Genomic DNA, 15,963 nt, shown 5'->3' on the forward strand with positions numbered 1-15,963 from the left:
ATTCAACCTAGAGAGGGTGAAACCAGGCTGCTTCTTGAAGGCAAGGATTCTGAAGCTTTGTCTGACATACTTTGGGCATGTTGCAAGGAGGGGCCAGACCTTGGAGAGTGACATCATGTTTTGGAGGGTGGAGGGAAAGTGCAGGAGAGGAAGACCCTAGATGAGATGGATTGATTCAGTGACTGGGGTAGTGAGGATAAATGTGTCAGAGACAGTAAGATTGACACAGGATAGAGCAGGGTTTAGGGCTGTTGTACATAGGGTTGCTCTGAATCACAGGTGACTCGACATCACATAACAGCGACAATAGAGTAGGGCTTGTATCCCATTCTAATTCTCTCCCCTTAATACAATAATTACTTTAGGACAAAATAAACAATTAATGATTGGCTAGGAAAGACAACTGAAAGAAAAACCTTGGACACCCAGAGTAAATTTAAAAGTTAATAAAAATGTTACCATTATTTCCTTGCCACTTCTAAGCATATAGCATTCAGTCACTCTTTGTCACATAGTGGCCACACTAGCCAACCTAGGTTTATCAATTTTAGTGGACTTACATGAAAAGAAAGGATAGCTAATAACATCTGTGACTATCCTAATGGAGTAACTGTTCGTTCAATCTTCCGTCTCTAATTTGCAACATTACTATTTATAGTGCCTCTCTCAACCCTCACTGATGTCAAGTAGGAACGCTAACCACCCAAAACCATAAGTGACCCTCCAGGGGTTTTTGGAGACTATAAATCCTATGAGAGGAGAGTGCCCATGTTTTTCCCTTATAGCTGCCAGTGCAAACAACTTTTGGATTAGCAGTGTAACTCTCTATGGATTACACCTCTAGAATGTTGTTGTTGTTGTTGTTGTTGTTGTTGTTATGTGCCATCGAGACGCCTGCAACTCATAGTGATTCTTATTGTCTCTGATACACTTACCCCCATTACCATGATCACTGATTCAAAGCATCTCTTCAAGAGTCTTCCTTTCTTTGCAATGTCCCTCCACCTTCCCAAGCATGAAGTCCCTCTCTAAAGACTGATCCCATCAGGAATAGGTAATATATTCTAAAGAGTGTGTATCATAGTGCTAATCTCATAGAAATATCAGGGATTACTAAAAATACTTATTTTCACTTACTTAGTACTTAGGGTTGCTGTATGTAAGACTCAACAGTTGTGTGCTACTGAGTTAGAACCTACCCATAGTAGACCCATCAGCAGGTTTATAGAGGCAGTTAATCTCACAGGAGGAGATTGCCTGCAGATGGCTGGTGGATTAGAATTGCGTGCCAGTGGGATTACAGCACAGCTTCTTATGACTAGGCCACTAGAGCTCCCAGGAGTCTATCAGACACTACTTAATAACAAAAGAACTAACAGTCTGGAGAAAGTGCAGCCAAAAAAACTCCTTTCAGGAAAAGATAACAAAGCTTTGTCTCACATAATTTGGATATATTGATAGGAGAGACTATTCCTTGCAGAAGGACCTCATGTTAAAAAGGTGAAGGGTCAGCAAAAAAGAGAAAGACTGTCAATGAGATTGACACGGTGACTGCAGTAATGGGGGTCAAGTGTGTAGAGACGATGAGAATGGCACAGGAAAGGACAGGGCTCAGGTCTGTTGTTCATAGGGTTGCTATTCAAGTCAAGGGCATTCAGCTCATACTCACAACTCATGGATACACCTCAACCCAACCTATGATCACCTAACAATAGCAACAATCACAATTACTTAGCAATGAAGCATAAGAAATAAAATAGATAAGGAGAATAAATGATGATGTTGAACTTAAACCAGTTATCCTTGACCTGAGTTATACTGGTTATTTTACACTATTCAATTTAATATTTCTAACAAAAAAGAAAGTATTTCAATACATAATTGCAAACACTAATGACTTTTTTAACTTTAAAACTTTGTAGCATATATATAGATAGATCTGTTTTCATCTAATTTTACAATTTAAAACTCTAAAACCTTGTACCAGTTCATTCAACTTCATTATTTTACAAATGGAAGAACCTGAGACCAGTGGAGAATAGACTCTTGCCCCAAGGTAAAAGCCACAGAAGTAAGTTCACAAATCATGATGCTATTATGTTGTTTATTTTTCATCTACTTGTTAAAATGTAGGGATTCCTCCTCATTTAGAGGAGTGAATGATTTTCTTCTACTCTTCATATTGGCATGAATTTATAATCTTGTTCGTATTGTTTTTAAAGGTCCTGAACCTCTTCTTAGCCTTGCTTCTGAGCTCCTTCAGTGCAGACAACCTGGCCGCCACTGATGATGATAATGAAATGAACAATCTCCAAATTGCTGTAGACAGGATGCACAAAGGGATAGCTTATGTGAAAAGAAAAATATATGAATTTATTCAGCAGTCCTTTGTTAGAAAACAGAAGATTTTAGATGAGATTAAACCACTTGATGATCTAAACAACAAAAAAGACAGCTGTATGTCCAATCATACAACAGAAATTGGGAAAGATCTTGACTATATTAAAGATGTCAATGGAACTACAAGTGGCATTGGAACTGGGAGCAGTGCTGAAAAATATGTTATTGATGAAAGTGATTACATGTCATTCATAAACAATCCCAGCCTTACGGTGACTGTACCAATTGCCGTTGGAGAGTCTGACTTTGAAAATTTAAACACAGAGGACTTCAGTAGTGAATCAGATCTGGAAGAAAGCAAAGAGGTAGGATTCTATAGATGTGGGTAGGTATAAATTTCCAAATATATGGGCATGGGTAATATCTTGTATTTTCATTTTATCTTTTCAATCTAGAATTTCCTTACAGTAACATAGAGTTTTATTTTTCTATGGAAGCAAATATTTAAGTTTAAAAAGACAGTTTAGAAATTGAAGAATAATATATACATGTGTGAGTTTTTCCATTTTTAGAATGGATATTTCATAAATAACATATAAATAAATGAATGAGTAAACAAATACATCTGATTTAATCCTTATAATGAAAGTAATTTGTTACCATAACAATTCAGATAATGAAACTAGCTAATAGCTAATGTAATTTAAGGTCACGTTGCTACTGAAGGTAGAAATAAATAAGTCTTGAACCTTTGTCAACAGGTACTGTGTATCTTCTGGTCCATTGACTGTTCTTATAGCCAATGAATTTAACAACCGCAGCAACAAAAAGGTGTGCTATGTTCTGGTCTCATATGTAACCACGTACACACTATAGCTTATCTAACAGGAACTATTCTAAGTAGCTTCTCCATTTAAAGTTACATTGACTCACTTAAAAATATAAAGCTGAACTGGAATGGATATATGATTGTTCCAAATAAGTCCAGCAGAAAGCATCTGCACTTTATATTTGATGTTTGAAAGTCTCAAAAACAGAATGAGGCTCTTTAAATGGCATAGTCTAAATAATTGAAACCATTTTATTATGTGTGTTGGTGGCCATAGTACATTAAGTATCAGACTGATAAGCAAAAGGTTAGATGTTCAAAAGTACCAGCCACTCTGCATTCTCCTTCAATTAAGGCTTACAGCATCAGAAACCTGATGGAAGGGTTGCCTGTGTTGGAATCAGTTTGATGGCAATAGCTTTGTTTAGGTACTAATGAATTTATTTTATTAAGGATACCATTCTGGAGTATTACCACTTTCAAGGGTAGCTACATTTCATTTTGATAGTTGCTGAAGGAAGATAAGATAAGCATATGGCATTCTTCTGTATCATTTAGTAAATCTTTTCAAAGATTCTGAAACTTCTGTGGTGATTCTGAATCACCTAGGTCTCCCTAGAAGTTTTAGGACACTTTATCACTATACCGTGTAATGTTAGAGCTGAAAGCAGCAGTCCAGATCTCAAAGTCACGGATGTTTACTTTTACAAGCTAAGAATTCTATTTTTTAAAGGGTGAAAGGGAGTTGATACACATACATCTGGGTAGGTAGATCTTGGTCCTATTTCCCATCTCAACAGAGTCAGGAAAAATTGATAAATTAACTTTATAAAACATTTTGTCATTCCTTTAGAATTTTTAACTTAAACATTGTCTTAGTCAAAAGCTTTGTTCTTTAAAGGAGTCAGCAGAAAGCTGATTTTTCTGAAAAAAATTATTACCACATTTGTAACATTTTTAATGAACATTTATGGTAATACATTTTCTCATTCTTTTTCTTATGCTTTTGTCTTGACTCTTTGGCCCTACACTTAATATTTGATGAAGAATAACATCTACTACGTGCTATGTATTTAATTGAATGAGGAGATGTAAATGATTATAAAGACTATCTATTATAATTACTTTTTCTGCAAAAATTTTAGATGATTTGTACTTAAATTTTTTTTGCTATGTTGATCAGTACTGAAAGGAACACTGATCTGTTTATAAAATAACTGTCCTCTAAAACACTGAACAGGTCTATATTTTCATATTCCATGGTGTTTTATATCTTGTAACATTAATTGAAATTTTAAATGGTAGGTTAGTGGAATCTTTGAAGATAATTTAATTCAATGTTTCACAAATTATGAATTAAGACCCAGTACAAAGAAACCAATTTATTGCTTGAGTCTTTTTCTGTTCATTTAAGTCAAAGCACATTGCATACAGATAGCTACTGGTATATGAAGCATTTTTAGTTTTTTTTCTTTGCTGAACTTTAATACATTGATTAATTAGAGTGCATTTGCTCTAATTCCCATGGGTATCACTTCAGATGTTCAGGAATCCTTAAGTTTAAGAGATAGTTTTAGTTCTTGGAAGGTGGGGATCATGAAGCCTTTTTTGTTGTAGGGAGAACAATTAGCTTACCATGGGTTAATACACCTTACTGAATTAGTTTACAGTAACTACTTATATGCATGCTTGTATCTCCACTTACATTGTGACCTACTTATATGTTTGATATAGTCACTCTGCTCACACTGACATTTTATTCAACTCTTTCTAATATGACCAATTCAGGAATTTTGTTTGTTTAGATTTCACTTGCTTTGATAAGAACATCGTGGAAAGAGTAGTTTTATTTCCTACTACCTAGGACCCATTTTTTTCTTGATTCAAAATAATATTGAGTTAAATATTTTTGTTACTTCTGTTAGCCATGTATCATTGTCAGTTTAGTTTGGATTACTGGAAAACGTTATAACCCCTCATCTTTTTCAATGAATTTCTGTTGAAATTGTACCTCATCTAGCTGAAAATGTTAAATTAAATATTAACTTCCTTATTGCCCTCCATTGCACTTCAATTTCCTTTCATTAGCTTTGAGTCCCAAATCTTGTAAATACAATTCAACAGATTATTTTATTGCCCCAAATTTCCGAGCACTTCCACTTTGTGCTTCAGCTCACACCTTTTCATCAGAAATAATCTTATAAATGTATGTCCTCATTGCTTCCACAGTTTTATGAATGTTGTTGTTATGTACATTTAAGACAGAACTGACCCTTCAGCAGCTTTTCAAATATAATAAATCACATGGGAGGAGATTATCCAACCTTCTCCTGAGTTTTGGCACCAGTAGCCAGGAAATTAAAAGGCACATTGCCATGAGAAAGTCTGCTGTTAGGGACCTCTCCAAAGTACTGAAGAGCAATGGTGTCTCTCTGGAGACTAAGGTGCATCTGATACAGGCCATGGTCTTCACAATCACTTGTTATGCATCAGAGAGTTGGACAATGACCAAGGAGGATAGAAGGGGAATTGATGCCTTTGAGCTGTGGTGCTGGAGAAGAGTATTGAGAGTACCATGGCCTGCTAGGAAAACAAACAGATTCATCCAGGAAAGGGTTAAACCGGGTGGCTCCTTGGAGGCGAGGATTCTGAGGCTCCATCTAACATACTTTGGACAAGTTGTGAGGAAAGACTGGTCCTTGGAGCAGGACATCATGCTTGGTAGGGTGGAGGGACAGCATAGGAGGGGAAGGCCCTCTATGAGATGGATTGATTCAGTGACTGGGATAATCAGGATGGGAGTGTCAGAGACGTGCGATTGGCACAGGACAGAGCAGAGTTTAGAGGTGTTGTACACAGGGTCGCTGTGAGTCACAAACGACTCGACGGCATATAACAACAACAACATCACAGCAAGCAAAATTTATGTCCTTTAGAAGAATTGCACTGCTAATAAACATGCCCCCATAGAGTCTTTATCCTCATTAGAACTTGAGTAGATAGTATATTAAGAAAATCTCATTATTTTGGTTTTCTATAAGTTTTATACTTTAAAATAAAAACTCATTACCAGTTACTATATATCTAGAAGTACCAAAATATCATTAGTAGTTAATAAGCCAATAAGAATTCTATTCCTAAAATTTTACATTTAATAATCAATTAAGGGCAAAATGTTTTGTTTATATATATAATTGTTGTTATTGTTGTTAGATGCTGTCAAGTTGCTTAAGACTCATAGCAACCCTGTGTACAAGAGCTCTGAACCCTGCTCTATCCTATGTCAACATTATTTCTCTGACACACCCACCCCCATTACCTAGTCACTAAATAAATCCATCTTATCAAGGGTCTTCCTCTCTTGCTCTGGTCTCCACCCTCTGAAAAATGATGTCCTTCTCCAAAATTTGGTCAGTCCTTGTAACATGCCCAAAGTAGCTCAGATGAAGCTTCAGAAACCTTGCCTCCAGGACAAACCTTTTTGTTCTCCTAGCAGTCCATGGTATATTCAATACTCTTCTTCAGTACCTAGCTCAAGGACATCAATTCTCCTCCTATCATCCCTAGTCAGCTTTCTGACACATAGCAAGTAATTGCAAAGACTATAGCCTGGATCATTGTTCTTGTGTACCATTGAGTTGGAACTGGTCCACAGCTGACCCTCCTGGAGGTTTTCAGAGACAGTAATCACGTGGGAGGAGATTGTCTATACTCCCATGAAGCAGCTGGTGGCCTCAAACCGCATGACTTCAGGATTGCAGTGCAGCTTCTTGCAGAACAGATCATTTGGGAGGCAGGGCTTTATGAGAAGGAATGTGGCATCAAGATTGGAAGAACACTCATCAAGAACCTACATTATGCAGATGACACAACCTTGCTTGCTGAAACTGGAGAGTACCTGAAGTACTTTCTGCAGAAGGTTAAAGACTGTAGTCTTCAATATAGATTGAAACTCAACATCAAAAAGACAAAGATTCTCACCACTGAGCCAATTGGCAAAACCATAATGGTTGGAGAAGAGATTGAAATTGTGTTGTCAGGGACCTCTCTAGAGTACTGAGAAGCAACGATGTCAGTCTAGAAACTAAGGTGCACCTGAACCAGGCCAACACCGTCTCAATTATTTGCTATACATAAGAGAGCTGTGCAATGACTAAGGACGACAGAAGAAGAATCGATGCCTTTAAGTTGAGGTTTTTGAGATGTCTTGAACATACCATGGACCACCAAGAAAACCAATAGGTCTGTCTTGGAGATGGTGAAAAAAAATTTCCCCTTACAAGCTACAATTTTGAAGCTCTGTCTGACATACTTTGGGCATGTGGCCAGGCGGTACTGATCCTTGGAGAAGGACATCATGCCCGGAAGAGTGGAAAGACAGTGCAGGAGAGGAAGACCCCAGATGAGATGGATTGATATAGTAACTGGGGCAATGGGAGTAGGTGTGTTAGAGTCAGTGAGACTGGCTCAGAACAGGGCAGGATTTAAAGCTACTGTACATAGGGTCACAGTAAGTCGCAGGTAACAACAAGAACATGACCTGGATCAGTAACACCTTAGTCTCCAGACTGACATTGTTGCTCTTCAGTACACCAGAGAGGTCCCTGACAGCAGACTTTCCCAGTGCAACTTGTGTTTTGATTTTCTTGCTGCTGGTACTAAGAATATTGATTGTGGAACTGAAGCTGTTAACAATCCCAATCTCTTCACTGTCTATCATGATGCTACCAATCAGAGCAATGTTGAGAATCTTTGTCTTCTTGATGTTGAGCTTCAATCCACATTAAAGACTACAGTCCTTGACCTTCTGCAGCAAATGCTTCAGGTCTTCCTCAGATTCAGCAAGCAGGGTTGTGTCATTTGCACAAGCAGGTTGTTAGTGAGACTTCCTCCAATCCTGATGCCACATTCCTCCTCATAGAACCCACCCTCCCAAATAATCTGGTTCGCATATAGATTGAAAAGATAAGGAGATAGGATATATCCCATTAGTATTATATATATTTGCATTTTTGAAAAATGAAACTCAATCTTTCCTTTCCAATAAATTAATTACCATTTTGAGACATGGCTTGACATAGAAAGTTACTTTCCAGGATGAATCTGTTTGTTTTCTTGGCAGTCCATGATACATTCAATACTCCTATCCAGCACCACAGCTCAAAGGCATCAATTCTCCTTCTATCCTCCTTAGTCACTATCCAATCCTCTGATGCATAACATCATTTGAAGACCATGGCCTGTATCAGATGCACCTTAGTCTCCAGAGAGACACCATTGCTCTTCAGTACTTTGGAGAGGTCCCTAACATCAGACTTTCCCATGGCAATGCGCCTTTTAATTTCCTGGCTACTAGTGCTGGGAGTGTTGACTGTAGAGCCAAGCAAACTAAAGCTGTGTACAATCTCAATCTCTTCGCCATCTATCCTGATGCTACCAATTGGTCCAATAGTAAGAATCTTCGTCTTCTTGACATTGAGCCTCAATCCATATTGGAGGCTGCAGTCCCTGACCCTCTGCAGCAAGCGCCTCAGGTGCTCCGCAGTTTCAGCAAGCAGGGTTGTGTCATCTGCATAACGCAGATTGTTGATGAATCTTCCACCAATCCTGACACCACACTTCTCCTCATAGAGCCCCAGCCTCCCAGATAATTTGTTCTGCATACAGGTTGAAAATTACCATATGATGATTACATAACAATTATTTAATAAACATTTGCTTTTGTTGATTGATACAAATACTAGCATAAGAGTCTGCTAATACTATTTCTACTCTGGACAAATAATTCATTTACTATTAACCTGTTTCCTAAATTATAAAATCTCTCTTATGGTGCTTATGGGAATGAGGTGAGGATCTAAAAGTGTTTTGGAAGCTGAAAGTGCTAGGAAATCTATTTATTATATTGATTCCATTTTAATACACACATTTAAAATTAGACCATGAGGTATTTAAAATATAATTATGGAATAAATATAATGCATTACTAATTGGTTAAAAATATGATTGTTTTTGCCTTTGAGTAGGCCTAGAATATTGTACAAAATTATCATTTAGATTTACATAATTCAGGTAATGTTATTAGCAGCTATCATTTCTTGAGAGCTAACTTGGGAATTTTCATACTCTGACATCAGTATTATTATCATCACCTTATAGTTGAGGAAATTGAAGAGGTAGAGCTTAACAACTTTCTGAAGATACGTAAATAACAAGAGGTTGATAATAGAACAACCAAGTCAGTTAACTACACAAAATCCCTTAATGATATCCCAAAGAGTATCTCCTTTGACATGTCCCCAAAAGAAATTATACTGTTATTTACTAATTTATAATAAATGTCAACTACAGTGCTAGTGTTAGCCACCTATCACTCCTTTTAAAGGGATAGGAAAATAGTTTGGCCAGAGGTGTCCTAAAGTTCTCTTTTAATCTTGTAAGTCCACTTCCTCCTGCACTGAGAAATTTAATGCTGAAGCTTCTACACCCCACACTGACTGGGAACTCAGGTCATTTCTTAATACCACAATCAATATTCTAATTACAGAGCACTTATTCTCCCAGATTCTCGTTACTCAAGTTGTGTTTAAGGAACATCCTCTTCTGGGGTTAGTGCTGCCTGGAAGAATCCTCCTGTTATTTGGAAGAGCTTCTACGATCGCATCATTAATTTGGGAGGTCTTTGAGGCCATAGAAAGAAGTAATCAAGTCTTATTCACCTTAGTCTGCAGAATATTAAAAAAAATGAATGAATGAATAAATAAGTGACAAATAAGCAGTTGCTATTAGGTTCCCATTTGTATTTCTAAAAATAGTTACTACTTTGCTGATATTTTGCAATCTAATATGTTTATCCTTATTATGATATATTATGTATGGTGGATGGAGAAGATATTGACACTGTCAACAACTTCATCTTACGTGGATTAACACCCTTGGTCCCAACAGTCAGGAAATCAGAAGATATATTACATTGGGAAAGTCTGCAGTTAGAGACCTCTCTAAATTACTGAAGAGTATTGATGTCGGTTTGAAGACTAAGATGCGTCTGATTCAGGCGATGGTCTTTCTCATCACTTGCTGTTCATCTGAGAGCTGGACAAAATAATTGGTGCCTTTGAGCTGTGGTGTTGGAGACGAGCACTGAACATCCCATGGACTTCCAAAAGAACAAATAAACATGTCTTAGAGAGGTTGCAGCCAGAATGCTCTTTGGAGGCAAGGATGATGAAGCTTTGTCTCACGTACTTTAGGCATGTTGCTAGGAGAGGCTATTCCTTGGAGAAGGACATGATACTTGGAAGGGTAGAGAGTCGGCAAAGGAGAGGAAGAGCCTCAACTAGGTGGATTGACACATTAACTGATGCAATGAGCTCTGCAGTGTGCCAGGAAGTATGAAGATGGCACAAGATAGAACAGGGTTCAGACCTGTTGTTCATAGGGTAGCTATGAGTTGTACTCAATTGAACAGCACCTAACAACAATGTGTTTATCCTTATTATGTGTGAGTTAAGGAGCTTGAGACACTTTTCAACTGAACACATAATAATGATTATCCGCAGACTAAATTATACTACCACAGAAATCTCTAGAGTGAAGGTCTTCGGTGAGCAATGCCAGTTTAAAATGTATATAATGGTAAGAATTATGTCAGTTACATTTACCATGGCATACCCAAAATTCATCATAGTGCCTTAAAATATTATATTTAAACAAACAAAAAACACAAAGAATAGGAAGTCTTGAGTTAGTCTTGAATCAAAACAGATGTGGACCAAGACTTGCAAATATCCACATTTGTGAATACCACAATAACATACAGTTCCTCTCAGTAAAACACTGGATATGACAGTTGGGGATATGTCTGCGGGATGGATGTGTATGCCTCCAGCTTTCCTTGGACTTCTTCCTCTTTCACAGCCTCAGGTTCAATGCTTCATTAATTATTGCCTTCATTTTACAGTATTTTCTTCTTTATCAGCATTTAACAGAATCTAGTATACAGGATCAAGATTTTGCAAACTTAAAAGGAAATAAAATAACAAACTGTAAAAATACCACTTTGACCTCATCTCTCCTTTGCAGTGCTTAAATTAAGTTTAAATTAATTTATACTGTTCTTTAAAAGATAGGCTTACTCAGTGTCTCTCATTTATCATATCCAGTTTTTACTTCTCTCCCTGAATCAGTCACTAAGTTCAATAACTCTATCCCATTTGATCACCTGTTACACTTGCTAATGTTAAAGTTCTGTCATCTCTGGCTTCCAGAAATCTATCCCATTTTCCTCCTAGCCATCCAATCTTTCTGTCCAATAACTGTGAGGAACCTGAAAGTCATTCTTATATTTTCTCCCTTAATTGGAAGCTTGTTCACCTGATTTAATGCAGACTCCTGTAGATTCTACCTCCAGGCTGCACCGCCATTTCTTGAATGCAGCTTCTCCTCTAGAGACAGGATGAAAGATGTAGGAGGGAAAAAGAAAAAAACAACTATTTTTATGTTGCTTTCTTGAAAGCTATGTGAGAAACACTTTCTAGAATCCCATCTGGCATTGCCTGTGTTTGTTGTTGCTAGTCCCTGCCTGGCCTGCTTTCCTTGTTTTGAGCTGTAGCTTTGCAAGACCATGATCTCTCTAAGAGTTGGCAGCAAAGAAATAGGAAAAATTAATCCATAATAATAAGCATAATGAAATATATTTCTGAATCTGTTTCCTATCTTAATGAAGAATACTACCTACCATCTAATCGTTGCGAACACCAGCTTACTGTTCCTGGCAGTTAATTTAGTATCAGATTCTACTAAGCCTGCCCATTTTTGTCCACTTCTCTGTGTCCTCACTGACTAGACCCAATGTTGGGCTCACCTCATTCTCAATGTTACTGCTCCTCCTTCTATAGGAATGAAACATACTTGTTGAGGTCATAGGAGCTCTGGTGGCCTAGTGGTAAGAAGCTGTGCTGCAGTCCCCAAAACACATAGTTCAAATCCACCAGCTATTTTGCAGGAAAAGGATGGGCAGCCTCCTGTGCAATTTACTGCCTCTGAAAACCCAGGGGAGGGTGAGCTACGGGTCAGTTCCAACTTCATGGTACACAGCAACAACAACATTGCCATCATTAGTCTAATTTACATATAATTTAAATGTTACTTTCAAAAGACCAGTCTGGTCATAATTTGTTTCTCTTTCTAATCTAATCTAATCTAATCTAATCTAATCTAATCTAATCTAATCTAATCTAATCTAATCTAATCTAATAAGAAGCTGCTCACAGCTCTGAAGATGAAGTCTATACTATTTACACAGCCTATAAGGCTATCTGGTCTTCGCTCATTAGTGTTCAATGCCTCAAACCTGTTCCTGAGATGGTTCTGAAATTCAGGTGGGATAGACTCAGGTCATATTTTGGTTCCCGTGGATTTGGTTTCATTTTCCTCAGCTTCAGCTTGGACTTGCATATGAGCGGTTGGTAGTCTGTTCCACAATCAGCTCCTGGCCTAGTTTTCACAGCTGATATTGAGCTTCTCCAGCGGCTCTTTCTGCAAATGTAATCAATCTGATTCCTATGCATACCACCAGGTGAAATCCATGTATATAACCAGTGCTTATGTCTCTTAAAAAACTTATTTGCAATGAATATGGCATTGATTGTGCAAAAATCAGTCTCTCTCCAGCTTCATTTCTGTCACCAAGTCCATGTTTTCCAACTACTGAATCTTCTCTGTTCCCAACTTTTGCACTCCAGTCACCCATTATTATCAATGCATCTTGATTGCATGTTCAATCGATCTCTGACTGTAAAAACTGGTAGAAATCTGTTTGTTGGAACATATATCTGAATGATAGTGTTATTCACTGGACTTCCTTGTATGCATATGGATATTATCCTGTAACTCACAATATTGCACTTCAAAACGGATGGATCTAGACTATGAAAGCAGCCCCATTTTTCCTCACCTTTTCATCTCCAGAGTAATATATGAATGATCATCTGACTAAAAATTCCCCATGCTGGACCATCTCATCTCACCAGTGCCTAGTATGTCAATATTCATGCATTCCATTTCTTCCCTAACAATATCTAATTTTCCTACATTCATGGTTCTCACATTCCATGTTCCAATAACTAGTGTCTGCCTACAACTGTTCCTCTTCCTTTGTATTTCCATACTTGAAAGCTCCACCTCAGTTGCCCTGTTAGTCTGCGTGTGTTCTGCTGTACATAGGGTTTTCAGAGGCCTGCTATTTTGGAAGTGGATGGCCAATCCTTCTTCCTAGTGTGTATTAATCTGAATGTTCAGATTTAGAGAAGAATCCAACAGAGAAGTATTTTACAGAAGGAGGGATTGGTCCTTGGAGAGGGACATCATGCTTGGGAGGGCAGGCACAGGAGGGGAAGGCCCTCAGGTGGATTGATTCAGTGACTGGGGTAATCGGGGTGGGTGGGTCGGAGACAGTGTGATTGGCACAGGACAGAGCAGAGTTTAGGTCTGTTGTACATAGGGTCGCTATGAGTCACAAGTGACTCAACGGCACATACAACAACAACATAAGGCTATACAAAAGGTGGAACTTATTACCCTCTCTGATTCAAATACTGTTTTCCTCCCTTCCACTTCACTTGGCTCATCTACACTCGATTTTTCTAGGACTGAACGACACTTGCCGCTACCTTGCCCTTTACAGACTGAATGAGGTGGTGGCACTCTGTGCTCTTAAGATAAACTTTACTATACTATCTTGTTCTTGTTAAGTGTTTTTGAATCAGTTTTGGCTCATACTCACTTGAATCAAGTTAATTCTGACTGATAGTGACCCTCCATTGCATTTCTGAGGTGATAAGTCTTAATGACAAAAGACTGTCCATTTTTCTCTCACAGACTTGCTGGTGGATTAGAACCACCAGAGACATTCAGCCTTTTGGTAAACAGAAACCAACACGCCATGGTCTACTTCACCAGAGTTCCTTCAATTCCTATTGTTGTGTACCATCAAGTCAAGAGTGACCCATAGATGACCCTGTAACAGATCTTCAGAGGCTTTAAATTGCAAGAGAGGAGATTGCCCATATTTCTCCTGAAAAGCAGCTAGTTGGAAATAACTTGTGCACATTTGTGTTGGCAATGCAACTCCCTGCCATTAAGCCACCAGAGCTCCCTCCTTCAACTTATTTTGTTGTTGTTGTTGTGTGCCATTGAGTCACCTACAACTCATAGCGACCCTCTGTATATTAGCTCTGAAACCTGCCTTGAGTCAATCTTATCATTTCCAACAGACCTAATCCCATTTCTCCAGTCACTGAGTCAATGGATTTCATCCTGGGTCTTCCTCTCCTGTGCTGTCCCTGTATCATTCCAAGCTTGATGTTCCTCTCCAAGGATTGGTCCCTCCTGATCACTTGCCCAAATTATGTGAGACAGAGCCTCAAAATCCTTGCCTTCAGGGAGCATGCTGGTTTCATTCTCTCCAGGTCAGATCGGTTTGTTCTCCTGGCAGTCCACAGTATTGTCAACACTCTTCTCCAGCACCACAATTCATAGCAATCCTGTATAATAGAAGAGAACTGTCCCATAGATTTTTCTATGCCAAAATCTTTACAGAAGCAGATAGGCAATTATTCTTCTACAGATCCATTTATGGATTTGAGCTGCTAATATTTCACTTACCAACTAAACCATTGCCTTTCCAGAGATCCAAATCCTGTCATCATTCACTTATTGAGTCAGTGAGTTGGAACTAATTCATATCTGACCCTCAGGCTGAAAACTGTGTGGGAAAAGACTGTTCATCTTCCTCTCACGGAGCACCTGGCAGTTTTGAACTATCTGCCTTTGGGTTGTCAGTGCAACTCCTTTTCCATTCGGCCACCAAAGCTCCTCACCTTTCTTATCACAGTGTGCTGCAGTTGTTTACTTACCTGTATGTGCAGCCTTATTATGGACAATCAGGAGGGCAAATGTGTTGTTAATTATATTCACTATTTTAATTTTAGGTATTTGTTGTAATGCTTGGCAAATAATTTTTTTATAGATAGAAATGTCAAACAGCACTTATATGTACCTCAAACTACAAGTTATTGGTTCTAAAATGGTTACCACTTATCAAGGGAGCCCAGTACCAAGCAACTTTTCCCAGCAGTCATGGGAGTCAAGAACCAATGGTAGTTCACTTTAATAGAGAAACCTAAGGTTTAAGGATATCAAGTTGTTGTTGTATACCATAGAGTTGAAACCAACTCTCCAGAGAATTTTCAGAGGCAGTTAATTGCACTGGAAGAGATTGTTCACCCTTCTCCCATGGAGCAGCAGGTGGCCTTGAGCCACATGCTTTTGGAATTGTAACATAGCTTCATGCCATTTAAAGCCAATTGTAATTCAAATGCAAGTTTGACTCTCAGCACAATACTCTTAACCTTTTTATTATACATTTCTCCTACTAGTATACACTCATTAATTATTTATCTGTTAAACATATGTGTGGATCATAACAAACTGTGCCTGACTCTGAGAAGAATGGGAATCCTAGAACACTTGATCGTGCTAATGCGAAACCTATACTTGGACCAGGAGGCAGTTGTCAGAACAGAGCAAGGGAGCACTGCATGGTTGAAAATTTGGAAGGGCGTACACCAGGGATGCATCCTATCTCCATACCTCTTCAACCTATATGCAGAACAGATTATCCGGGAGGCTGGGCTCTATAAGGAGAAATGTGGGGTCAAGATTGGTGGAAGATCTATCAACAATCTGCGTTATGCGGATGACACAACCCTGCTTGCTGAAACTGAGGAGGA

General features: G+C 38.4%; 1 protein-coding gene across 6 annotated transcripts in view; it reads left to right on the forward strand.

Moving 5' to 3' along the window:
* The window catches only part of SCN1A (sodium channel, voltage-gated, type I, alpha subunit), a 114,937-nt gene that overhangs the window by 44,734 nt on the left and 54,240 nt on the right, over positions 1-15,963 (forward strand). For all 6 annotated transcript variants that reach the window (XM_006879331.1, XM_006879332.1, XM_006879335.1 and 3 more), the window contains exon 16: positions 2,223-2,705. In XM_006879331.1, the coding sequence (XP_006879393.1) occupies positions 2,223-2,705 (483 nt within the window). The remainder of the gene's footprint in view (positions 1-2,222; positions 2,706-15,963) is intronic.

The sequence above is a fragment of the Elephantulus edwardii genome, unplaced genomic scaffold (genome assembly GCF_000299155.1).
Source record: "Elephantulus edwardii isolate Elephantulus edwardi_28Jun2011 unplaced genomic scaffold, EleEdw1.0 scaffold00003, whole genome shotgun sequence".
Taxonomy (NCBI): Eukaryota; Metazoa; Chordata; class Mammalia; order Macroscelidea; family Macroscelididae; genus Elephantulus; species Elephantulus edwardii.